Source organism: Nelusetta ayraudi, unplaced genomic scaffold (assembly GCF_046127955.1).
Source record: "Nelusetta ayraudi isolate G7.1 ecotype Tasmania unplaced genomic scaffold, CSIRO-AGI_Nayr_v1 ptg000192l, whole genome shotgun sequence".
NCBI classification, from domain to species: domain Eukaryota; kingdom Metazoa; phylum Chordata; class Actinopteri; order Tetraodontiformes; family Monacanthidae; genus Nelusetta; species Nelusetta ayraudi.
Window position 1 is genome coordinate 570,001 of NW_027466241.1, and position 26,680 is coordinate 596,680.

A 26,680-nucleotide genomic window follows, 5' to 3' on the forward strand; every position below is an offset into this window, starting at 1 on the left:
ACAAAACAAAACAAAACGTTTTGGTTGTTTCCCCGAGCAAACAAGTGGGGATTCATCTTCAAGACGGAGCCTGCAAGCCCACCTGTCCGTCCTCGGAGTAGTCCACCGTCACCGAGGCGTTGCTCTCCGGCGGCGTGTACATGTTCCTGTAGTAGCCGACGGAGCGGATGGTCTGCATGGTGTGCCGGGCCACGCTGGGCATGGTGACGGCCGACAGCCGGTCGCCCGAGTCGTAGTCGAAGATGTACTGACGCTGGCTGTGCAGCAGCAGCACCATGGACTGTAGGGGGCGACAGAGGGACGAGTGTGAAGGAGGCTTAAAGAAGAGAAATACGCATTGTTTTTTTTTCCCGGGTCACGACGTCAGCAATCAGCTGACAAGGTCGCAGCTTCCTATTGGACGACCAGAGCACCCTATTTTAAATCCAGCTAAGCTTTGACTTTTATTGTGTGTTTCAACTGCACGTGTTTTTTGTGTGTGTCAAAGAGGAATCAATGCCACCATCTGGGACAAACAATAAAGATCTGTCTATCTATCTATCTATCTATCTATCTATCCATCTATCTATCTATCTATCTGTCTGTCTGTCTGTCTGTCCGTCGCTCCATCTATCTATCTGTCTATCTCAATGTTTTCTTGTTATCCGGCTCTGTTGGGTGTGCCCCCTGCTGGAGCCTCTCTCGATGGCTCGTGAAGGGGCAGGAAGTTGTGTTTCTTCCTCCCACACTCACTCGTTAAAAATCTCACGTTAAAAATTCTCCTGCTGCTGCAGCTTTTCGCCGACTGAAACTCAAATTGTTTACCGAAATAACTGGCAAATTTCACTTCCTGTTTGAAGGCGCCTCAGTCAAAGTGGGATAGTGTGTGTGTGTGTGTGTGTGTAAGTGAGTGTGTGTGTGTGTTCCTCCCTCTGAAGAGGGAGCCCAGTTCCTGCAGCAGCAGCCAGACGCAGGTCAGGCCACTTTTTTCTACTTCCTAATTGCTTCCCGTTTGTTGTTTTCCAAACTCAGAGACGGAACCCCCCCCCCCCCCCCCACCCTCTCCCCCCGGTCCTCCGGGAACCTGTGGCGAACCTGCGACGAAGGGCACCTTGACCTGCGTCTGGACAGGTCAGAGAGGCGATGGATGATTGGTGAGGGTGGGGACGGGACTCAGGGACCGAGGGAATTTCATCAAAAATCGGAAAAACCACCGTTGGAAAACAACACAGGCCGGAAGCCACCGAGCCTCCCTTTGAAATCTGTCACATGTCCACGACGGCGTTCAGACACCTGGTGGCCACAGACTGTAACTATAGATAGTATCATTCTCCAACACCAGTCATCCCTGCATTATCTCTCCCTATTTGTTGCAGTTTATGAGTTCTTATTTTCATTTTGTCCTGCAATCATCTTCAGTTTGGATTTTTAGTTGTTTTGTCTTGTCTCTGTTTATGTATCCTGAAATGTTTTCATATTGCTTCTTTTGTAATGAGTCTGAGGACCCCAGGGACACGAGCTGCTACTATTGTGTTGAGCTGATGGGGATCCAATAAACCAATAGACAGGTGGAGGATGCTTCCTTCCTCTTCTTCATCTTCTTCCTCTCCTCCTTCCCCTCCTCCTGTGCCTCCTTTAAACAGCATCTTGTTTCCACATCTGTCTTCGACTCTGGAGTGGTCGACCGCAGACTCGCTCCCACCTGCACCTGCACTCGTCTGCTCATAAATCATCCCGAATCCTCCTCGACCACCTCCAGCTGCTCCCAGTGTGTCTCCAGCAGCTCCCAGTGTCACCCACCAGCAGCTCCCAGTGTGTTTCCACCTGCAGCTTCCTGCACAACTGTCTGCTCTCTGTGATCAACCTGCTCGTTTGATGTTTTTCTTTCCCTCCTCGATTCATTTTATTTCCTCTGCCTCATTATTTCTTCTCCTCTCCTCTCGTCTGGCTCACACTCACTCGTCACTCCGCCCTCTCTGCACATAATTGGTCCCATTTTCTCGGGCGTCTGCGGTCGCTCTCACTCCCTCTCTCTGTCTCTCTTTCTCTCCCCCCCGGGGTCTTGTTTCTGCAGCTTCCTCCTCCGTCCGTCCATCCATCCATCCGTCCATCCGTCCGTCGGTCCGTCCCTGAGGATTGCTCCTAAACAAGCTGCTGCCGCGTCCTCCTGGTGCTCCCGTCTTCTCGGGGCACGAACCAGGTCGTCCGCCCGTCCGTCTCGGTCTGGTTCCACTGAGGTGGGCCAGGAGGAGGGCGATCAAACCCCCTCTCTCTGTGTCTTTTCACGTCTGAGTGCAAAATATCTCAGCCAATCGTTTTGCTCCGACGGCTCCCGGCTGATTGTCCACCGAACCCGCGGCTATTTTTCTCGCCTCGGCCCCCAAAAACTACTTTTTCCCTCCAGCGGAGCCTCGACCTCCGGCTGAACCAACAACTCCACCGCTTCCTGTCTCTCCGCTCTCACACACGCACGCACACACACACGCACACACACCGGAATCTAATACTCTGGTTTTTTTCCCCTCCTCTGTGAAACACAGAAGAAGCACGCTGGGAAAAACAGCCGAAAAAACCCCACGAGGGTCGATCATCAGCGGTGGAACCACAAGACTGAAACTGATTGGACTCATTTTCAGTTTATTTCCAGTTGGTGGATGTTTAGTTGGCGTCAGAGAGAGAGAAAATGTTCAGGGAGTCCAGAAAACTGCCTTCAGTGTCTCCGACTTTCTGACAGAACCTGATCTACTCCCACCTGGTCTACTCCATTACTCTTGTACTTTGATCTGCTCTCAAACACTGATCTATTCTACTCTACTCTAATCTATTAAACTCTGATCTACTCTGATAAACTCTCTTTCACTCTATTCTATTTCTCCTGATCTACTCGAACGCTCTAATCTGACCTCATCCATCATACCGTAATCAATTCTTATCTACTCTACTCTACTCTGTCTTCTACTCTCTTCTACTCGACTCTATCCTACTTTATTATACTCTAACAAGCCCCTGCTCCACTGGCCAAAAACCGTCGTGAAGTCCCGGCTAGTAATCTGCATTTGGTGGCAGTGGAGCAGCCCGGCAAGGGACCCGGCTTGCGATGGAATTCGGACACCCGCGACAACACCACATTTTTTACCTGCCGCACGGGATGACGTTGAGCGTTAGGTGCGCTAAGTCGTAATGTCACGCCAGTCGCGGCGTATATCACGTACTGATGCAAAGGTGTTTTAATTACGTTCCATCAGCGCTCGATAATCGTTCATTGTCCTCTGGCTTTTTCGCTCGCAGGTCTCGCGCATAAAAGAGAAAATGGACCAGACGCCGAAACGATCGATTGCGCGACGTCCCGTGGTCAAAAAACACAGTGACAACACCCTAATTTTAGTGGAGAAGAGGCTATACTCTGATCTACTCACTATGTTTACATGTCACTCGAGAAAACCGAAATATTGCCTTAGTCCTAACTATGACTGGACAACTGAAGCGCATGTAAACCTGTCAGTCGGACTAAAATCGGAGTTGGAGAACTCCGATCGAGACGCCCAGATAATGCGATTGGAATTCGAATTTCTCCCTCATGTACACGCCTTAGTCGGAGTTTAACTGGACAATGCGTGTGCGCATGCGCCGCACCCCCGCGCTAGCGTCTGCCCGAGCTTCTTCAACGGGTGACGCTTTCACGAGTTTGTGTATAACTGAGAACACAATTCCTTTGCAGACGCAAACCTTTTCAGTTCATTTGTGCTCTCCAAAAAAGGGTTGGCGACGGCACGGCACTCTGGGTGCTCTGCACAACTCGCCAGGTCATACGCAACAATGGCACTTCCCACCTCGAGCGGAATTGGCGCTCGTATAGTCACTTCCTGGAGGTTGTAAACACCTTACACAAGTCCAAGAAGTCTCTCAAAGGATCTTTCGGAAATTGTCTCTCCATTATGTCTTTGAAACTCTTTAGTTACCGTCGTGTTTTACTCATCAACACAATAAAACCAGTCGGCCCGCCCTACAATTACTACAACTACCTCCAACCAGTCTCTTCTCCGAACCCGTGTGCACCAAGAACGAAGGGTCAGTCGCCACAGTGATGGCACAAAGTGTAGAATTGAAGACATGGTTTCTCTGCAGCCATCCAACGGCACATACAGTGGGCTTGGAAAGTATTGAATCCCAGTTAAAGTTTTCACTCTTTGTCGAGGTGCAGCCATCTGCTGACGTCGATTAAGTTCATTTTTTCCTCGTTCATGCACACACAGCACCCAGTATTGTCAGAAAAACGCAGACTTGGAGAAATATTTGCAGATTTATCACAAAATAAATACTGAGATATCACTTGGCCATAATTGTACATCTGTAGATTTGTATATTTAACTCAGGTGCGGTCTAATTCTTCTGATCATCCTTGAGATGGGCCGACACCTTCCTTGGAGTCCAGCTGTGCTTATTTATATTGACTGGACTTGATTGGGAAAAGCACACACACACAATTTGCTGGCGATTTTCATTAAAAAAATTAAAGAAAATACAATAACCAAAGGAAACCAGTTGTCTCCAGCAGCCCACATCAAAGTGTTACCTGGACGATGACTTCATTTACTAACATCCGAAGAAAACCGTGCTAGCTGTGAGTCTCGGTAGCTCACGGAGGTACACAGTTGATAGAGATTTCACTGAGTTGTTCATTCGGGTGAAAGGAAGTCTAGCTCGACGCAAATTTGCATATACGATAACTTCATTTTTTTAAGGTCACCAGTACATAGCGCTCGCTTACAAGAGAGTATTCGCTGTAAGTAAAATCGCCAGTAATACGCTGTGTGTGTTGGTGAATTTCTGATGAATCCGCTGAAGATGGCGCAGCACATGTGGAGCTGTTCGGTGAGGAAACCCCTTAAATTGAAGACCAGACACCTGTGTTGCATCTCGCTCCAGTTGTTTTGTTATTGTGCAAGGAAAGAGGTTATTAACAAGCTGAAAATTAACATTCTGAAAAGACTGATTTCGCCCCCTAGTGTTACGGAGGGGGACACGTCCCTGTCAATAATTCAATTTTCTCAGACAAGAAAAAACGAATTTTGAGCATTGCTCGATTTTACTGCTATGGCAGCAGTACTACACCGAGGCAGTACTACCTGGTAAATGGACCTTGAGAGAAAGCATCAGACACCAACAGCGAGCAGTGAGGCTTTCCGATCAGCGTTCCTGACGCTCTCACCTTGTCTAGGTAGGTGTAGCTCCATGTCTTCCCATCAGCAAAGACCCTGGACACGATTCTCCCCTGGCCGTCGTACTCCCATTTCTCCGTGGTGGGACCCCTCTGAAGGCCGGTCACCTGACCAATACTGGACGGACGGACACACAGATGCCACACACAGAACATGTTAGCGTTTTTTTTTGCTTCATATCATTCGTTTTTCAACTGAAAGTGAACTCAGCCGACTCCACCGACAACAACGTTTTGTAACCTCTCACTAGTTATAAGAATATATGTCGAGGGTCCGACACTGCAACAACAACAACACAATCTCTGAACGCACACAACTTCGACCTTAACGACTCCTTCAGCCGCTCCGGGGGGAGATCTGTTCGTTAGATCAGAGGAGGTGTGGCCGATCAGTGGACCCCTGGGGGTCAGATCTGACCTTCAGTTATATGGACCCAGAGTACGCGATAAAAAAATAAAATAAAAAATCTCTATCACCTCCCTTAAAAAAAAGAAGAAAAAAAAAGGAGGGGAGGAGGGACCAACCGTGGCCGTGTGACTTTGTGTGGGGGCGGGGCTACCTGGAGTAGGTGAGGTTGACGGACAGCAGCTTGCTGCTGGGGACCCACAGCGTCGGGTGGCCCTGGGTGTCGTAGATGATCTTCAGCAGGAACTTTCTGTGGTCGTCGTAGATCTTCTCCGTCCGCAGTGAGCGGTCGTAGTCCACCGACAGCAGGTTCCGGCCGTTCACCTGCAGGGGGCGACGGAGATGCGGAAGACAATTCAGTGGACGTTAGCGCAGAAGAATTTCGTGGGAACCTGTTTTTTTTTTTAATAACCTCAGTGTGGCGTCGGACGAGCGTCTGCTGAGTTTTACTTCACTGGAATAGAACCAGAACCAGGACCAGAGCCAGAATTTCATCAATGTTTTTTCATTGCCGTCTAATTAGCCAGCTAGCTGTGCCCACAGCATACAAACGCTAACTAGCTAGCTAGCATCGGCTGATGTAAAGGGGCCCTAAGAAATGTGCTACAAATAGGCCATTCGGCGGCTTAGTTTAAAATCACTTCGGCAGCAGATGCATCCAAAATCACTCCAACTCTAGACGACTTCCTCAAAGTGACGTCTCACCAGTCGAGATTTTTTTTACAGGAATCCTGCCAGGTCACTGTAAACTGTTATTATTATTATTATTATTATTATTATTATTATTATCGCAAAACCCAGGTTCAGCGGTGGATTTCCCGATGTATTCCTCACTTCTCTTCCCCGCCACTAGATGGTGCTGCTACATCCCACTGACTTCTTCTTTAAAAAAAATCCTCCTGCCTTGTCAGTGAAATGTACGAACCTTCCCTTGTTTTTTCTCGTCCGTCCAGACACTCTGCCGTTTAATTCAACCTTGACGAACTGCGACAACAAGGGGGCGGGGGGGCGCCGTAAATCATGGCCGCCCCGAGCAGCCGACTCCCACCCCACCAACCCCTCCTCGTGATTACTTTCTAAATGACACGGCGTTTGTTCAGAGTCAGAGTCACAGAGACGGATGACGGCGGCTCCACCAACGACATTCATCCAATCAATTGTTTTTTTTCTTCCCCGTCCTGCTGGAGAGGCCGCAGGAGTCGTTTTTCCTCCCGCAGCCACTCATTCATTTGGAAATTAGCACCAGTTGAATGTAGCCGGCTGAATGGTGAGGGGCGGGGGGAGGAAAGCGGGAGGGCACCGGGACTGCGGCCAATTGGACGGAGAAACAGAGCCGGCTGGACTCGAGCCAAGGAAACAAATCATCCTCCAGATTGTGGCGCCGTGTCATTTTTTCTTCTTCTTCTTTTTTGTTTTCAAGCTAATTTGGATGAATTGAAGCGGCAGATGGAACTCTGGGAATCTTTTCTTTGCCCTTCACAGAATCTCAGCCCTGGGGCGAGCAAACGGTAAAGGAGGGATCGCGACCTCAATATTAACCAGGTTCCTCCTGCTAATGATGTGAAAGTAAGGTGCAGTCACGCGGCGCTGCACCGCTGATGGTGCTACAATATGTATTTCATTTATGGGTGAGTTATTTTTTTTTCCATAAAAAAAAAAAAAAAAACACCACTAATTTTTTTTCTGGAATAAATCGAAATTGAGTTCAAGTTCGATGTTTTCCCCCTCAAGAAAATCCCACCTCGGAGGGGGTGGAGCCTAGATCAGCAGTCTCATGGTGGAGGTGGGGTCACACACAAAAAAAAAACAACCAACCAAACGACTGTGTGAGGTTACGTTCAGACTGGATGCAAACGTGGCCTGAATCCAATCTTCTTTTGCCCCTTTGTGACCCGAGTCCGATCTTTTAACGAAAAGTTTTAACGGAACAATTGCGATTTTCTTTCTCAAACCACCTTCATATGTACTCCTAATTACGATACTGATCTGATGTTTTCGTGATACGCCTGTGGTCTGAACGGCCAGGTCGTCTTCGTCCCACCTTCACCTCTTCGCCCTGCTGCCTGAACGTAGTCGTGGATAAAACTCAGCCCCCAGCCAAAGCTTTTCATCCTTAGAGCGCCCCCTGGTGATTCCTGGTCGAGGCCCACTGAGACTCTTTATCTGCCGACCTGAACATGTTCTGGTTTCACACATTTTACATTAAAGTGTTAGATATTTATCTCCACCTTCACAACACACACACACACACACACACACACACACACACACACACACACACACACACACAGAGGACAGGAAATAATGTTTTTTTGTGCTCAAATCTTTTAATTAGTTTTTGTTTTGCTTTTATTTTTTTTTTAATACTGATAAGTTGTGATAGCATCTTTAATTTGAAGCCTTTCATACACGATTTCCCACTAGGATGTGAAACTTTTGACTTTAATTTGACAGAAATCATAAAAAATGAACCCTGACATGAGAAAATAAAAACGATTTGCTGGGGAGAAAAAATAAATTAATTAATAAAACTGGAATCTTGTTACTGCTGAAAACAAACCAGTGGCGGCCAACGATTTGTTCCCAGATTTATTCCAATATCGACTGAACCACCAGGAGGAACTGGGACCTCCAATCCCGTTGCATTAATTCCTGCAGGCCCTCAAACGTCACAGACCACCCCGCCAACGACCACCATGACGGGCTAGCTAGTAGTCCAGTAGCTAGTAGTCTGCGGATGAGGTTAGCGAAGCCGCGACTCACCCTGAGTTTGCGTCCGAAGACGATGACCTTCCCCCTAGTCTGCTCCTTCCTGAACCTCCACTCCACCAGGTTCTGGCCGTTCTCGCCCGGCAAGGTCATGTTGCGCCGGGCCACCGTTGGGTTGGCAGCGCCTGGAAGCGAACAATGGGAACAGCGTGACGTTAGCGACTCAGTCGGACCGATGGGACTGAACCCACCGGCATCCGAGGTTTTCCACTAGGTGGCAGCACCACCTGGTACCGGGTACCGGCCACAGTTTGGCCAGGGAGCAACTGTAGAGGATGTTGTACAATGCCTTCATGATAATCAGATCTGATGTGATTATTGTAATATGATGATGGTACGGTACAATCAATAATGCAGATTTGTACGCTAATTTGACCATTTTGTGGAATTTTGCTCTGTCACAGTTTAGCACAGCTTTTATTTATTTAGTTTTAACCCTGAAGGCATCTTCTCTTTCCATGTGAGAAGCCAATCACAATTACACAAACACAAACACGATTGGCTCTGATGTTCAGCTGCGACTGCAAATGTTTCACTCAGAATCCGATCATTTTCGAATCTCTGGTACGGTGATCTCTGAATTTCCCAAACCAGCAGCAACGTCGGACCGAACTTGGAGCAGCTCGACCTCAGAGCTTGGAGGGACCGAAACCGGGAGGGGGGGGGGCGGGGCTACCCACTGCTCTAGGTTAAAAGTGGGCGGGCTCTCTACCTGCCAGGATGTGCGGCTCTGTCTGGTAGTGCGTGTCCATCCCGTTGGCGTAGATGACCCGGAGTGAGTGGTCGTTGCCCACCTGGTAGCTATTCCGCAGTTGGTCTGGAGACAGAAGAGGAAGAGACAGGATGCGGGAGGGGGAGGGGGAAAAGCGGTGGAAGAGTGGGAGGAGGTGGGGAAAGGGGAGAGAGAGGAAGAGAGAGAGAGAGAGAGAGAGAGAGAGTCAAAGAGGAGACTTTATGTCTGTGGGCCGAGGACGGAGCTGCTGATGGAATTAAACACCTCGGTTTCTTTTAATTATCTTCCCCTTGACCTGCCTGAGGGCCTTCGACTTGAGTGAGTGAGTGTGCGTGTGTGTGTGTGTGTGTGTTTGTGTGCGCATGATTGGCAAGAAGTCATTCAAATATTCAGAACTACAGAATTTTCTCAATAATTTTTCAGCGAAATATCAAAGTTTTTTTCCGTCTCCGGTTTTCGGGTTTAATCAACACAGGAAAAAACAACAAGCACAAGTGGTTATTGAAATAAAAAAGGTCATTCTCATCCTCCTGATTGTCATCGTACCTTTCAAACGCCTCCTGCTGGCCGCGTCACAATGTAGCGACTTTCTAACAGTGAACTTGTTGTGTGTCCGTGCGTGACGGAGGAGATCAAAGTGCTCCAACAACAACAACAACAACAACAACTACGAACAGCTAATCAAATGTTTTTTTGCGGGACCAAATCATTGCTAACGATGCTAACCGCGCTAGCCTGCGTGGGTGGGTTTTGCATCGCGCTCTCACCGCTGCTGTCTCGCAAAGTTGTTGTTGTAGCTGTTATTTGTCACTCCAGTGCGTGTGGAATAAAACAACACCAAAAAAAACATGCAGCAGGCTCATTTGTTTTGCATTACGCTTTCTCGCCACTAGGCGCTCCCACATCTTACATCCCGCGCGTAAGTTGGCTTCGGCTAAGCGGTGAGCTGGCGTCGCAAAGACGCAGCGCGATGGCCACGGTGGCTGTGGGTGTGCACGGAAATTGAGGGCGTGCACGCAGGCTGCGGGCGTGCACGCGCTCCCATAAATAATGCAGGTGAATCGACGGGGGAGAGACACGGCGCTCGTCGATGGCTTTGAATAACTTATTACAGTTGCGATCGATGCAGCTTCACTCGCTCGCCGCTGCCAGGCGATCGACCCCCCCCAACCCCCCAACCCTTTGGTCTCTTGCTGAGGGAGGGAGCGAGAGAGAGAGAGAGAACGCCAGAGAGAGAGACAGAGAGAGAGAGAGAGAGAGAGAGAGGAGAGAGAGAGAGAGAGAGAGAGAGAGAGAGAGAGAGAGAGAGAGAACGCCAGAGAGAGAGCGAGAGAGAGAGAGAGAGAGAGAGAGAGAGAGAGAGAGAGAGAGAGAGAGAGAGAGGGGGCTGGATGGCTGGCGGCCACTGGAGGCCACCGTTCAGCTGCCTCATTAGTTCAGCTCTAACAAGAATTACACTGTTGTTTTTTTTTTTTTTTTCTCTTGGCCGACGAGGCCAAACGGTCGACTTGGAGGGAAATTACAACCGACGTGTTTCCTCTTCAATCCTTCAGTCCGACGCAGCCACAACTCTGGCGCAACAGGTGGAGGAGGCGTTTCTACACACAACGTTCAACCGACTCCAGGCCTTTTTAATGGAGAGGTTTTTTTTTTTTTTTATTTCACTGCTTCCATCCAGGCTGAGTGACGGAGGAACCAAGAAACCGTGGCTTTATGTTGGTGACTCTTGACTTGTTTGACTCCTTTTTTTATCATAATCATCATCATCATATTATTATTATTATTATTATTATTATTATTATTATTATTATTATTAATAATAATAATAATAATAATAATAATAATAATAATAATAAAGTATTAAATTATAATGAAGGTAAATGATTCCCGACGCTCTTGCTGGAGGCAGCAGCTGCTGGTTGGCCAGGGTCTGGGGTCGGGGGTCAGGGTCAGGGGTCGGGGTCTTACCCTGCACCAGGGTGTAGAAGGAGTCGATGGACGACAGGTTGGTGGTGATGGAGACGTCCTCGTCCCTCCCCGACGTCTCGATGTCCACGGCCACGGCGCCGGACGACATGTCGCCGTGCAGGTTGGTCACCACGCCGGTGGGGAAGGTCACGTTGGTCAGGCGGCCCTCGCTGTCATAGCTGGACGGAGGGGGTTAGCGTTAGCATCTTTCAAAACGCAAATGTCAGACTTGACGTCGTCTAAAAGTTGAAAATCTTGTTTCTTTTCTTTTTCTTTGGTTAAAGCAAGAGAGAAAAACAAAACAAAACAAACAAGGATAAATGTGAAACAGACTCGTAGAAGGTGGTCCAGCCGATCTGGATGCTCTTGGTGGCCAGCAGGCCGCTGTTGCCGTGGTAACTGAGCAGGACCAGTTCTTGACCCTGTGCAGTCAGACTCTTCAGACCCCCATTAGTGCCGATGGTCAGCCAGATGACCTGCACACACGCACACACGGACAAATGGATTTGTGTGAACAAAAGCCAAGTGAGTTCTGTGTGACTTTTGATCCCAATCAGCCGGCCGACATCCTAGAAAAGTGGCACTGAGTCGGTTTTGCGTGAAATAACGTTCAATATTTTCTTTTTATGGCCGAACCGTTAAGACGTTTGTGCCATTGTTTTGAAAAGCCCAATGCAAACAAACATGCATTTTGTGCTTCTTTAGTTTTTTATTGATTGTTTTTTTTTTTTAGAACTTTCTTTTTACTTAACATTATTAATGACATAAACACTCAGGAGACGCACTGATACAAAAACATACATAAACCTCCCAGTCCTTACATGTTTACCATGACATTATTGTATATCTTAGTTATGTTTTCAATGATCTTTGCCAAAAAAAAATTGTGGATTTTGTTAACTTTTGTTTAATTTTCACTTCTGCAGCATCAGCAGTTTCTTCGCCCGCGTGTCGATTCTCACCTGGTTGTCGGGGGCGACCACCCGCACTGGCAATCTGTTGGTGTCCCTGCGGATGCGAAGCGTGTTTCCGCTGCTGTCCGTCACGGCCGTCAGGTCCTCCTCGTTGCTGCGGCCACAAGAAGAGGCGGGAAGGCGTCACACCACGTCAGCACAGACACGCAGCAAAACTGAACCGGGTGGCAAACGGGGACACGAACCTGTAGCTGAAGTTGTACTTGAAGTCCCCGGTGACCAGTGACATGGTGAACTGGTGCGTGCCATTGGAGTCAAAGACGTAGAGCTCCTGGGAGGCCGGAGACGCCACCTCGAAGGAGGTCGGACCCGAAGCCAGCGAGCCTGCGAGCAGCAGACAGGAAGTCAAGCACCGAGCGCAGGATGAATATTATTGCGGAAATGGAGGCACTACCCAGGCTTACCAGCAGGGGGCCGGTTCCGTCGGATGGCCCGGATTCGGATGTTTCCGAGGTCGGCTACGTACAGCGTCCCATCCGGGGAGACCACTAGAGAGGACGGGCAGTTCAGCCGAGCGTCTTTAGCGTAGCCGTCGCCCGACTGGTAGCAGTCGCAGTTAGCGTCGTTCTGTCACGACAAGGAAGAAGGACACAGGTCAGTATCAGTTCAGTTCACTTGGGTTTGCTTTATTTTGCCACTCATGTATTCTATGCATGATTACAATTATAACATTTTATTGGTATTTTTCTACTTCAACCAAAAGAAAAATCCCTACGCTAGCAATCAAAGCAAAGACACTTTAAAACGCTTCCGAAGAAAAGCAAGAGAATTCACGAATAAAAAGCTGAAACGAGAATGGCAAAAAAAATGGTGTGACGTCACTACACTGGAAAAAAAAAATCAATTTGAAAATAACTGGCCAGAAAATAATACAAGCACTAAGATTATGAAAAACAACTTGGCATGTACACTCAAATTAGTTTGAGACTACTTTGTCTTTTCTGCTTCCTGCTCTGTTTTTGCTTCCTTTATTTATTTATCTATTTTATTTCTATTTATTATGATACAGGCGTATATGTATTTACATTGATTATATTTGACATTAGATCAAATGCCAAGATACTGAGGTTGAGCTCGTTTGTCTGATGTGTGTTGTTGCTTTTTGTTTTGTTGTTTTGTTTTGTCATTAACATTGTGGGACTGTCTAGTTTAGTACTGTGTGGTTTTGGGGGTGGGGGAAAAAGAATGTAGTCAATAATTGAAAATGAAAATGAAATATTATCACAAAATGAATTAGAAACCGCGGTAGACCCTCGGCAATACCTTGCAGTCGCAGTCGGATAGCGAGCCAGCGAGGTGGGTGATTTCGCCGTCTGTCGACACCTGGTGGAGAAGAGAGGTGTTACAGCACCGAGGGGCTCAAAAGCTGAACCCTGAGTCGTCCGTCGCGGCCACCTGTCGGATGCGGTGGATCTTCTTCTCGTCCGTCTCGGCGATGTAGAGGACGCCGCTGTAGGACAAGGCGATGGCGGTGGCGCCCTCCAGCATGGTCTGCACCGCCCTCTTGCCCAGGGTGTACTCTATGCCGGGGACCTGGCAGTGCATGGGGCGGCCCGCCACGATACGCACCTGATACGCAAACAAACAAGAATGTGGATCCGCAAAAAAATACAAAATCAGGATGATTCGCTTTTCAAAGGCGACGACGCGGCGACATCGCACCTGTCGGTTCTCGGTGATCTGCAGCACCACGTTGTTGTCCAGGACGTAGATGGAGTTGTCCATGGGGTTGATGGCCAGATCCGTGGGCCACTCCAGTCGGACCTGCAAGCGGGCAGGAAGGTTCTGAGCTGCTGCTAGCGACTGGTTGAAGCCCTGCTGCGTGTTGCTAGCTATTCACTGCCTTTCTGGTGCGCACCTTGACTTTGACTTTGAGCTTTTACTGTTTATCTTTATTCACACCTGTGGGACTGGTGTCCAAACAAAACATTTGGAGCAATCGAGCGACGAAAATGAAATGAAAATGAATTACCTTTCGATTGCCAAATTCCAATGTATCTAAGACAGTAGATGTTAGCATCTGCAAGCCAATAATCATTTGGCATCAAGATCAAGTGGCTGCCGATTGGCTTTCACATTACAGCGGCGGGACAACTAAAGACGCTTGGCAAACTTTTGTCGGCGTTGGAGTGAAAATTAGCGTCGCGCCAAAGATTCTGAAGTGGCTCCACTTCATACAGTTGGAGAAAAATGAAACAAAATGCGACATTTGTAGCGGCAAAGGATGAGAAGATAAAGCGGATTTGGAGAAAATCCTGCAGTAAAAATTGAAAATGAATTTTTTTTTTTTTCAAAATTGGTTTTAAAACATTCGGTATCAAAACAAAAAAAGTGTTTTTGGGTAACCTGTATCTAGACCAAGGTGTTGGTATTGTAAATTGGTATTGTATCAAAACATTTGGAATGGAATCCGGCCCGAGTCGCCTGGGGAAACCTCACTTTTTTCCCCAAATAATCACGCAAAGCCTGCCGGAGGCCCACTGCTGCCCTCGGTCACCTGTCTGATGTGCATGCTGGTGTCGCAGGTCAGAGGTCGGGCCGAGGTCAGGTCGTTGCTGCCCAACATGGTGGAGATGATCCCGTTACGATCCACCTTCCGGATCATGGTGCCGTCCACGAAGTAGATCAGGCCGTTCCTGTCCACGGCGATGCCTGGGTGAGACGCGCACGCGCACACGCACACACACACACACACACACACACACACACACACACATTGTCAGACTTACATGTTTCCGATAGCAAATTTGTCATTTTAAGCTCCATAAACAGACGCTTGTCTGGTTAATTTCTGAAAAAATGCTTTTCGCGAGATTATTAACAGGCTGGCCGCGTCACTCTGTTTTTGCCTCCCAAGATCTACACCTCTGATTGGTTTTCCTAAGGCGCGGCTGGGAATTTCCTGGAGTCATCGGATCATTAAGTAGAATTTAAACCCCCGACAACGCGACGTGTCCGACGAGCTCCGGCGCCGCTAATTACAGGCGGCGCGCAGATGCAGAAGATGCAATTTGAAAAGCAGTTTTTTCTTTCTTTCCCATTTTTATAAATTAAACATGGAGCCGTCGGTTTTTATTCTCCCCTCCGGTGGCGGCGGCGGCTGGGTGGAGGGAGGCGGAGCTTCAGCCGCCTCCAGCTGCTCTCATCGAGGTGTTTCCACATTTACTAATAATCTGTAATCACATTTACACACACACACACACACACACACACACACACACACACACACACACACACACACACACACACACACACGCACACTGGAGTTTATGGAGCCTGATGTCTTTGTACGCCGATGTTTACGGACGCCTCATGTATTTGTGATGCGCTGTATTGCTGCCGTTGTTGAAGATCAGGAGGGTGGGGTGGGGGGGGGGGGGAGAAGTCGTGCAAACATCTCTGACCATCTGTCTTACTGGCGGCTCCGAGAGGGTTTTTACTTTGTTTTTTTTGCTGCACATATATAAAAATAAAAAATTTAAAGGTGGAAAAAAAACGAAAGAAAATCAAGGCTGGAAATCTGATGAACTCGAGCGCACAAGGTCACATTATCCAGACGCGGTTCTAACTTTGTTGGACATTGTGTTTCGGTTTGAGCCTCGCCAGCGCCATCTACCATCCGGACAGGAATTATTATTATTATTATTATTATTGTTATTATTTTTTTTTTTTTAAGTTCTAGGCTGTCGGGCTTTTCCTTCGTCTTCTTTTTGTTCTCCTGCTTCTTCTTCTCGTACCTTTGGGTCCCAGCAGTTGAGCCTCGGTGGCTTTTCTTCCGTCCCCGCAGCGAGCTTCGTCGAAGGGAGGACACTGCTCCCCTGTTCCTGCCACCACCTCTCCGTTGCCTACGCAAATCACACACGCAGAAATGACTCACACGTGAAACCGATTTCCTCCACAGCTCTGCGGTGGTCGTGCTGGACTGTGCACCGCTTGACCCCGTGACCCCACCCTCAGTCGTACCGATGAGGTCGCGGGCGCCACTTAGCGTCTTGGGCTGGTAGATCCGCCGAGAGTTGGTGTCCGACACGTACAGCTGCCCCGTCACCGGGTCGGTGGCCATGTAGTAGCGGTGGGCCGGGTTGTTGCTGCGGAGGAGACAGCGAGACCCCGCAGTGTCAGTCAGAGCCAAGTGGCAGTGAAACGGCCTCATACGAACACACACACACACACACACACACACACACACACACACACACACACACACACACACACACACGTTAGAGATTTGCAGTGAAAATCTGGCAACTTCAACCAGCAGCTACTGTGCACGTACTGCAACTGTTATGAGGACGAATGAGAACTTTCCCTCAGGACGCTTTCAGGACAATTAGGACAAAAGACAAACGTGTGTGTGTGTGTGTGTGTGTGTGTGTGATGGATATTATATGACAGCGTGTCAGACATCAATAAGAGTGTGTGCAGCAGGAGTGATGGGCCGATTCCAGCTCTGCTCAGACTGACAGACCAACCTGCTAACACACACACCACTACGCACACACACACACACACACACACACACACACACACACACACACTCACACAGACTGCCTGCAGGTATAAATCCACATGGCGGTTGATTATCAACAGACTGTTAATTAAAGCAGCTAAAAATAAAAATATGAAATAAAAAAAGGTGTTTGTCACGGGAAGTGTGTGTGTGTGTGTGTGTGTGTGTGTGTGTGTGTGTGTGTGTGTGTGTTTGTTTGCCGTCCTTTCGAGGTCTTTTCTTTTTCCGTTCAGGGTTTATCTCCAGTTTGGGAGCGACAGGAAGTCAGCGATAGGAAGTCGGCGACAGGAAGTCAGCGACAGCGTTGCAACAAAGCCGGTCCAAGCCGCCTGGATGCGACTCCGCCCACTCTGCGAGGCTCCTCCCACCGCTAATTAAATGCGTCCCTCGTCGCTGCCATGCGAGCTCGTCCCCACTTTGCAAAAACATTGAACGAGGCCTCGGTTTCTGTTTTTATCCTTTCGTCTCACTCCTCCATTTTCGCTCCTCTTCCTCCCCCTCCCCTCGGCCCCTACACCCCCACCAACCATCCTGCCCACTCCCCTCAGACCCCCCCACTGCGTGCCAACAGAAGCGCTCGCGAGCCCAAAGAGACGCCAGGATGCATTAAAAGATGTGAGTGAGCTGGAAATAGACAGAGAGAGAGAGAGAGAGAGGAGGAGGAGGAGGAGAAGAAGTGGACGGTGAGAAATGAAGTGATGAAGGAGGCGGTCGGGGGGTGTAGGGGAAGTGGGGGGGGTGAAAGGTTGCACAAAGGAGGGAAGTTGGGAATAAAAAAAGAACTGCGTCAACAAGAAGACGTGACACAGGACGGCGAAAATGAGCAGAAGCGGCAGAGAAACAGATGGTTGCGGGGGGGGAGAAAAAAAAAGCCACGGAGTGTCGAGACGGCGAGAGTGTTTTAATTAAAATGCTCAATTTGACTCGAAGACGCCGCGCGGATGAGTCAGAAATAAATCCGTTCATTGCGTCTCGTCGCCACCGGCGGCGAAGGCGCAGCAGCTTGACGAGGAGATGAAGAGAGAAAGTAAGAGAGAAACATAAGCTGTAGGTCGCGAGCTAGCACCTCGTCTTAGCCTCACTAGCAGCTAACGTTAACAGCTAACTTTCCTTGTAAAGCCACTAGACTTCATTATACTCATCTACGGTATATGTTACATTACACGACATTTTTCTCTTTTTTTAATGCTTACTATTATTATTTTCTTTATGAATTTTTTTTTTTTTTTTCAGTTTTTCCCAAAACTCCGTAACGGAGCCAAAAGAAGATCTTGATCGGAGCGATTTAAGGAGCGCTGGCCGCCACCTCGCAGCCCCTCTGGCCCTCCACGTCGCTCTCTGTCATGTCTCCTTGCCGGCGGCGGCTAACGCGACAGCGACGCTGCTGATCCGAGCCGACAGCAGCGGCGGGGAGTCGGCTCCACTCTGCACGAAGGCTCGTTCAACGGCGAGGAGAGGAAGGAAAGTCTGCGAGAGTTTCTCCCGTTTCGCTCCGAATTAGATGTACGATATTATTAAATCAGGAGAGGGGAGAAAAAAAGGGGAAAAAAAGAGACGCAGTAATTAAACAGGAGTTCTCCTTTATCTTTGCAGCTGCAAAGTGTCGCTAGCCCTCGGCTGAGAGCGATAGCCTGAGCGGAGAATTAGCTGGAAATGAGCTAATAGCTGCGCGCGTGTGTGTGTGTCTGTGAGTGTGTGTGCTTGTGTAATGCGGCTCGTCCTTGAGCGTCGCCGTGCTCAGGTGTTTGTAGAGCCGACTGGGGCGGAAAAAACAGCAGTGCAAGGTCTGGGAAAAAAAGAAGGTTGAGTCACTCTTACCTATGTCTGAAATCTTTGTTTCTTTAGTGCAGAGCAGCAGGAGGAAAGTGAAGAAGAAGAAAAAAAGAGAAGAAGAAGACAGGAAGACAGTGTTAGTAGTCACACACACACACACGCGCACACACACACACACACACACACACACACACACAAGGCCGGAAATGTCAGGAGGCAAGAAAGTGCATTTGAGTCCCCAAGTTAGTTGAGGACTTTAGCTTAGCACGTAGCCGCGGGATTCATTCAGATATAAAATGTGTGAGAAAAGTCTGGGCAAATGAGAAAAATCACGTCTAAAGAGAGACAGAGAGAGAGAGAGAGAGAGAGAGAGAGAGAGAGAGAGAGAGAGAGACGGTTTCAGACGATTAGACGCACGGAGGTTGGACCATTTTGTGGAGTGAGAGAGAGATGAAGGAAACAAGAGGTGAGCTAGCTTTGTTTTTTGCTAACATTAGCAACGGCAAAGTTCCTCATTGGATAGAGAGAAGAGTTGGGTGGAAAAACCACGCTGTGTTTACCAAACTAGCAGAAAAAAGAAAAGAAAACGCCACTTTTTAGCACTTCAGCTAAAAAGCTAGCGCTGCCCAGAAGCTAACTACTGTGGCAGCCGTGCATCTTCCCCTTGATGTTTTCCGTCCTTTAAGGGTCAAAAGCTTGAGAATGGGGAGCAGAAGCCAAATAGAAAAACTACTTTACACGTCTAAATTATCAGGATATTGAAATGAAAGCAAAAAAAAAATAAAAATAAGTAAAAACAGGAGGTGACCCACGCTCTTTTTTGGTCCAAGTCAGTGAAGTGAAAAATGATCAGGATATCGAAAATTTTAAAAACAGAAAAAAAAAAGATGAAAGAATAAACCAACAGAAACAGGAAGCGTTTTTGAACCTCGGCGGAGAATCTCTCTCAGCTCACCTCAGCTCCATCACGCTGCTGACGTTCCCAGAGGGGAAGATCCTGCGGATGTAGTTGAAGTCGCCGACGAAGACGCTGCCGTCGGCGCCGCAGGCCAACGCCAGCGGTGCCAGCAGCTTGTTGCCCTCAGCCTGGCCGTTACAGCTGGGACACGAGATACTGCGGCGCCGGCCGTTCCCTGCAGGGAGACACACACACACACACACACACACACACACACACACACACACACACACACACACACACAGATACATGATGACATCACTTTGTTGCGTTCAGCCGGCAGTTCTGATTCATGTGACAACGCTGTTTATGAGTGGTTCGGCAGCAAAACACACACACACACACCCACAAAATGTTGCTTTGTGAGACAAAGTGCAAGAAAATAAATTGCATTCTTTCTCTTTTGAAGGCAAACGAGCGAGTTGCCGGGTCCAAGCTGAGACTCTGGAAATGTTTCAATGAGAAATGTGGCCGGAAACTTGTTTTTTTGTCATTTTTGTCACATCTTAAAAAAAAATTCTCCTCTGTGTGATTATTTCGAAAACAAACTTTGTTGTGCAATTTATTTTAATAACAACTGTCCACATGAACATGCAGAGTTGAGATGGATGTTGTTGTTGTTTTTTTTTTAAAGGTGTTAAGTTGCAAATTGAAAAAAAAACAAAAAAACAAACAAATAATATATATATATGTATATATATATATATATATATATATATATATATATATATATATATATATATATATATATATATATGTATATATATATCACACACACACAGATAAAACAACCGTCAGGGTTGGACGGTGACCAGTGTGGCCCCGCCCCTTTCTTACCCATGATGCTACTGATCACAGGTGGCTGCTGGGACACAAAGACGTTCTCGCCGTTGCCCTTGTAGAGGATCCCTGCAGGGGGGGGAGAGAGAGAGAGAGAGAGAGAGAGAGAGAGAGAGAGAGATCAGGGCGAGCGCAGCAGCAGTGCAATCACATACACGCACACACACACACACACACACACACACACACACACACACACACACACACACACACACACACACACACACTCGTGTGCACGGAAGCAGAATAAAGAAGGAGGCGGCTGGAGAGGCGACACTGAAACTGAGCAGCGAGGAAGAATGATGATGATGAGGGGGGGAGGGAGGGGGAGGAGGATAGAAGGTGAGGAGAGAGGAGGGCGGCAGAAGAGGGGAGGGAGGGTGAGGGAGGGTGAGGGAGGGTGAGGACAGGGGAGGGAGGGTGACGAGGGGGTGAGGGAGGCAGAGGAGGGGAGGGAGGGTGAGGGAGGAGAGAGATGGGAGGAGTCATCACGCCATCCTGGTGCCCGTTAATAGAAAGAGGTCTTTGTCTGCGAACCAGGAAGTGGCTGAGTTAGCCCTCTGTTTGCAGCCTGCCGCTAAAACTGCCCCCTCCCACGTGTCTGGACGGAGGGAAACAGCGAGGCGATCTCAGTGGGCGGAGCTAAAGATGAGCGGGTCCCTTTGTGACATCACAGAGGGGGCGGCGGCTGCTTCCCAGAGCTGTGCGCGTTTGTCTCGTTGCCGGGGAGCCGGATGACAGGATGGACACACACACACACACACACACACACATGCACACACACACACACATACACAGACACAGACACAGACACTGGTGACAAGGTGTTGAAAGGCCGAGAGCAGTGCAGGGGAGAGAGAGAGAGGGATGAATGGCAACGTGATGGATGGGGTGACAGATAGAGGACAGTGAGGAGGAGGTGTGTGTGTGTGTGTGTGTGTGTGTGTGTGTGTGTGTGTGTGTGTGTGTGTGTGTGTATGCGTGTGTGTGCATCTTTAAAGTCCTGTTAAATCTGCAAAAATGCATCTTTCTGCAGGTTTGATGACGGACGATGTTGTCGACCGTTTGACAGGTAGGCAGGAGCGAGGGAGGGGGTGGGGGGGTGAAGAGTGTGGGGTGAGAAAGAGATGACGATGACGATGATGATGAGGAGCTGAGAAGAGGACATGACCAGGAGGAGAAGAGAGTGGGAGGTGAGAAGATGGAGGGTGAGGAGGAGGAGGGGAGAAAGAAGGCCAGGAGGAGCTGGGAGGGGAGGGAGGGAGGGGAGGGAGGGGAGGGAGGGAGGAAAAAGGGGAGGAGGTGAAAATGAGATAACGAAGAGGAGGTGAGAAGGAAAAGCCAAGAACAAAGGTGGGAAGGGAGGGGGGGGAGTCAGAGGTGAGGAGAAGATGATGGAGCGGGGGAGGCAAGGAGTGATGAAAGGTGAGAGAGAGAGGAAGACAGGGAGAAGTGTGTGTGTGTGTGTGTCTGTATATGTGTCTCCGTGTGTGTGTGTGTGTGTGTGTGTGTGTGTGTGTGTGTGTGTGTGTGTGTGTGTGTGTGCCCACCGTTCTGCAGGTCCAGGATGTGGTGCTTGTCCAGCGTCCAGCCTCCCATGTTGGAGGCGTCCAGCTCGTAGCCCTGCAGCACCGACGTCCTCTTCTCCCACAGGATCAGGTCCAAGCACGACTCGTACTCGAAGCCCACCGACACTGACACACACACACACACACACACACACACACACACACACACACGAGTGTTACAACAGAGTTCAGAGCCCCAGCTCTTCGTGTTTCAGCCGGATTGTTCGGCTTTGTCTGGATGTAGCTTAGCGGGCTATGCCTTAGCATAACGGCTTAGCGGGCTATGCAAAAGTTGCTAATGTGGAGGTAGACAGATAGACAGATAGACAAACATTCAAAACAAAACATTTTCAGCCGAATGACGATTCGACTGATTCGTTCGGGTTAGCGAGTCGACGGTGAGTCAGTTTGTCAACACGGACGACAGCGTCAGATAAAGTCAAGCAGAAGAGGAGAGCAAGAAAAAAACAAAAAGCCGAGCAGTAACAGTAAACGATTGAATGGATTTTCTGTTTTGGGGCTCGACTCCCCGTCTGCCGCCGCCGTGGGCGTCGTCTCTAATCCGATTGCGGGCCGAACTTGTTCCACCGGTGTCAGCAGACGCTAATCCTGTTAGGACTCTGGCTCCGCCGTGTGGCCTAATTGAGTTTCGACCTCTGGCTCTTGTAAATAAAACACAGTTCTGTCCGTTTACTTCTGGTTAAGGGGCTGGAATGTTCGAGAGAGAAATTTCCCGTAAGAACAACAAAGGCCACAGGACCGTCAGCCAATCAGATTGAAAAGGGTCGCCGACGTCTGTTTGAGCCCGTCAGAGTGACACCAGCAGCACCGACCACTGATTCACAAGGCCGGAATGTCTGATTCTGCAAATTATTACCAGACGAAAAAATATATATATAAAAAAATATATATATTATAATATATATATAATATAATATATATTTATAATATATGTATATATATATATACATGTATGTATACAGAACTCAGCCGTCGAGGGCCACTGATTATAGTGAGCAGGAAGTTTAAAAAGTTGGGTTTTTAAACAGGATTTGAAAATGCCTAATGACTCAAAGTTCCAGTCAGAGGTGGTTCTCAGAGCGGCTAAAGGCTCTGGACTCAGGACAACAGTGGTGGTGATTCAGAGCTTTGCAAATCAAACTAAATCACGATAAAAGCCTTCTTTTGTTTTGGAGATGGAGGAGAAACCCACCGACGGCCTCGGACAGGCCGAAGACTCGCTGGCCGTAGGCGTCCGTCTTGTCCCAGATGAAGGTGTAGGACAGGTTGGGCTGAGCCGGGAACCACTTCTGGAAGAGCCGACCCACCACTGCCACCATCAGGTGAACCTGAAACAGCACCGGGGGGGAGGAGGAGGAAGAGGAGGGGTGAGGGGAGGAGTCTCACGCTAACGCGCTAACTCTCGGAGGGGGCTTCATCACCTTCATCAGGTTGAAGGGGATGGACGACTGGGTCATGGTGACCTTGAGGATGGGTTTGTACCCGGCCGCCCGCGAGCTGAGGTAGACCAAGTTGAGGTCGCTGCCGGGGATGGACGTCTCCTCCTGCAGCACCTGAGGAGAAACACCAGAGAAGCACAAGATGACGACAACATCAGCTGGCTGGTTAGCTAGCTAGCGAACTGGGAGAGCCGCACGGACAATCTGGGAGGAGCTTCGGAATTCTGTCGAAGGAGGCTTTCCTCAGTATAATGAACAGAAAAGGAAAAACTAGAACGACCTCGCTGTCGTTTTTATTATTAGACGACCAATAAAGAGCTGGAAAAAAACTGGGGGGGAAAAAAAAAAAAACTTCAGAAGCTCCGAAAAACTTCCAAAGGTTCGTTGTCGCCACACCAAACTACCGCGGGTACTTAGAGATATACGTTGCAAAGGTCAAGGTCGTTTGTACAGCACATTTAGTCGACTACAAGAAGCTGGGAAAGCGTTTTTCTTTTGTCCTGGTTTGGAATTTGGTGAAAGCATTCCAGTCGGACGCACTGGAGGGAAAAGAAAAACCTGCCGGCCATTATTTATAATTATACGGCGATTAGAACCGTTATTTTATTGTTATTCCTGAAGCTATTTTCAAGGAATAAAAAGCTCCGTTTGGACTGTTTGTCTCCTCACTGATGGAGTCGACTGAAGCCGAGCAGCGGCTCTCATTTCAGCCCGCTTTTTGATCTGCATTCAGGGCGGACAGACACACACACAGACTTGCGCACACACACACAACCACACACAGACACACACACACACACACACTCACTCACTGGTCCAATGAAAACATAACAGTGTGAGCTCCAGTTCTGGGCTGTAAAAGCAGGGAGAAACGGACACGGAGCTCCGTCATCTGTTTCATTTCCTCAGTGTGATGAACGCAAAGTGACAATAAAGACTCGCACAGACACACACACACACACACACACACACACACACACACACACACACACACACACACACACACACACGCACACGTTTGGCTTTTCTCTGCTCGCTGCCTCTCTCTCTCTCTCGACTGCACGGTCGAAACGCCTTGCATCCAAACGTCTCTATTTTCCTCTGTCCTGAGCCCACACACACACACACGCACACACGCACACACGCACACACACAAACTCTACACAAAAATAACAGGGTGTAATGTGTACGCAATTACAACATTCCTTCGTGATGAGCTCCCCCTGGCTGCCAAGAGAAATGTGTCATTAAGCTTATGGGCCAATCAGTTGCCGGACAAGTGGGCGGGGCTCAGTGTGTGTGTGTGTTGGTGTGTGTTTGTGTGTGTGTGTGTGTGTGTGTGTGTGTGTGGGGTGCGCGTGTGTTTTCGGCGGATCCCTGTGTAAACAACAGCGTTGTGTCATCGGCGTATTGGATAGTTTCTCTCCGTCCGTCCGTCCGTCAGTTCAGAACCGAAACTGTCCGACAGGAAAACATCTGGCCGTCGCTCCGACAATTACACACACCCAGTCTCAGGTTACACACACACACGCGCACGCACACTCGGACACACACACACACACACACACACACACACACACACACACACACACCGACGACCACTCCGACATCTGGCTTTTGTAGTGGCGGCGAAGGAAGGGAAGCCTACAATCAGCGCCTCTGCGGCCGCTTCCGCTGCTCAGAAGCCTCAGAAAGGTGAAACGTTTCCAGCCGTCGCTGCGTTAAAAAAGAAAGACCCCCCCTCCCCCCGAAAAAAACACTGTCGACTTCAACACTTTGACCCGATGAGGAGGACGGACGGGAAACCTTGGAAAACACTTCAACAGTCGACGATTGAAATTTTCTTTCATCAGGTACATCCGCTCCAGCAAATCGTGTTTTCTTTTCTCCTGGTTTGAACTTTTCACAAAATGTCTCGCTCGGACTAAAAAAAAACAACCTGCCAGCCATTATTACCATTATTATAATTCTATATCAATTATAGCCATCATTTTTATCGTGTTATTTCTGAAGCTATTTTCAACCAGCTCTCGCCTTGGCGCTGTGATGGACGACGCGGTTTTCGAGTTTCCACGATTTAAAGGCGCGGGGGGGGGGGCACGTTCTAGAATTCTGCCAACCTGAAGCTGTCAGAGTTTCACACTTAGCTTGGAAAAAAGGGAAACTAGCAGTTAGCGGTCAACTGGGGCGGGAGGTCACCTGGGTCTCGGGGATGACGGGGCCGTTCTCCGGGGCGCTGCGGTAGAAGGTGGACAGCGGCGAGGCCACGATGACGGGACCCGGCCGCACAAAGCCGCTCAGGTCGCAGCTCGGGATCTCGTTCTCCTCCTGGAACGGACGCACAGCGCAGCACAGTGAGCGTATATAACATTTACGCATCTTCATTGTGTTATATATTTTACAGTTAGCGCCACATGAGTGCGGTTCGCAGCTGTTCCGTGGCTGATCTGATTGGGTGTAAGTGTAAGTGAACTTGTAACTTATCGTGTGTGTGTCTATTATATTTTTTAGAATATAAACACAGCGAGAAACACAGCGCTTGATGACACGGGAAGGCTAACTGGCTAGCCCGCAAGCTAACCAGTGATCAGTGCTAGCATGAGGTTCAGGGTTAGCGATTAGCGATTATCTTCTGCAATTTGTGTCCCTTTTGTCGAACTCGAAGTTGTGACTTGATGAGTTTCGTTGTTGTTGTTGATGTTGGAGGGGACGGATGTGACTGGATGATTGTGTGATTGGATGATTATGTGACAGGGTGATGATGTCATTGGACGATTGTGTGATTGGTTGATCATGTGACCAGATGAATGTCTGACAGGGTGATCACGTGACTGGATGATCGTGCGATTTGGTGATCATGTGACTGGATGTTCTAGTGACTCGTTGATCGTGAACGAGATTTTCACAATCAGCGTGAAGAAAACAAGCCCACACAGGCTGCTCACCTTCTTCATCACCAGCGTGTCCATGACGTGGAAGACGTTCCAGGGCAGCCACACCGTGCGGTACTGGGTGAGGAAGGGAGCGCGCTCGAAGCTGAGTGTGAGCGAGGCGCCGCCGTTGGCCAGCAGGTCGAACCTGCCACACACACACGAGACAGGATTTACCTCAGGGGTCACATCGGGACAGTAACAGAAAAAAAAAAAAAAAAAAAAAAATATTCCAGAGTCAGAGGTCATCAGAGGTCACCGCCAGTTGTAGTTTTGACGGGATCAAAGAGAAAAAAAATTCTTCCTCTTTGTCTTCTTCCTCCCTGTGTAGCTCGTTTCTCAGCCGTTCCTGTGACTTCGGCCTTAAAGGCTCCTCGCACTCCCTCCTACACACTGCCGCAGCGGTCAAGGACCCCCCCCCCCCACACACACACCCCTACCTCCGCCTTCTCCTCCGCAGGCAGGAGAGCGGCTGCAGTGTGTAGGAGGTGAGGAGATCTGGACGCCCTTCCTCCTCCTCTTCCTCCACCACCTCCTGCCCCCTCAATCTCCTCTTCCTTCTTCTACAGCATCCTCCTTCTCCTCCTCCTCCTC

General features: G+C 48.9%; 1 protein-coding gene across 3 annotated transcripts in view; it reads right to left on the minus strand.

Moving 5' to 3' along the window:
- Positions 1 to 26,357, minus strand: part of tenm3 (teneurin transmembrane protein 3) — a 36,153-nt gene extending 9,796 nt beyond the window's left edge. For 2 of the 3 annotated variants that reach the window (XM_076015616.1, XM_076015615.1), the window contains exons 1-24: positions 26,102 to 26,357; positions 25,356 to 25,484; positions 23,139 to 23,270; positions 22,910 to 23,045; positions 21,679 to 21,822; positions 20,126 to 20,197; positions 19,286 to 19,463; positions 18,376 to 18,396; positions 16,011 to 16,135; positions 15,785 to 15,892; positions 14,545 to 14,699; positions 13,710 to 13,811; positions 13,443 to 13,616; positions 13,311 to 13,370; positions 12,452 to 12,614; positions 12,233 to 12,371; positions 12,036 to 12,141; positions 11,407 to 11,549; positions 11,074 to 11,252; positions 9,085 to 9,189; positions 8,367 to 8,497; positions 5,758 to 5,927; positions 5,189 to 5,315; positions 83 to 280 (exon numbers count right to left, since the gene is read on the minus strand). In XM_076015616.1, the coding sequence (XP_075871731.1) occupies positions 83 to 280; positions 5,189 to 5,315; positions 5,758 to 5,927; positions 8,367 to 8,497; positions 9,085 to 9,189; positions 11,074 to 11,252; positions 11,407 to 11,549; positions 12,036 to 12,141; positions 12,233 to 12,371; positions 12,452 to 12,614; positions 13,311 to 13,370; positions 13,443 to 13,616; positions 13,710 to 13,811; positions 14,545 to 14,699; positions 15,785 to 15,892; positions 16,011 to 16,135; positions 18,376 to 18,396; positions 19,286 to 19,463; positions 20,126 to 20,197; positions 21,679 to 21,822; positions 22,910 to 23,045; positions 23,139 to 23,270; positions 25,356 to 25,484; positions 26,102 to 26,335 (3,231 nt within the window). In that variant the 5' untranslated portion in view covers positions 26,336 to 26,357. The remainder of the gene's footprint in view (positions 1 to 82; positions 281 to 5,188; positions 5,316 to 5,757; positions 5,928 to 8,366; positions 8,498 to 9,084; positions 9,190 to 11,073; positions 11,253 to 11,406; positions 11,550 to 12,035; positions 12,142 to 12,232; positions 12,372 to 12,451; positions 12,615 to 13,310; positions 13,371 to 13,442; positions 13,617 to 13,709; positions 13,812 to 14,544; positions 14,700 to 15,784; positions 15,893 to 16,010; positions 16,136 to 18,375; positions 18,397 to 19,285; positions 19,464 to 20,125; positions 20,198 to 21,678; positions 21,823 to 22,909; positions 23,046 to 23,138; positions 23,271 to 25,355; positions 25,485 to 26,101) is intronic. The other variant, XM_076015617.1, reaches the window with a different exon arrangement.
- Positions 26,358 to 26,680: the final 323 nt, after the last annotated feature.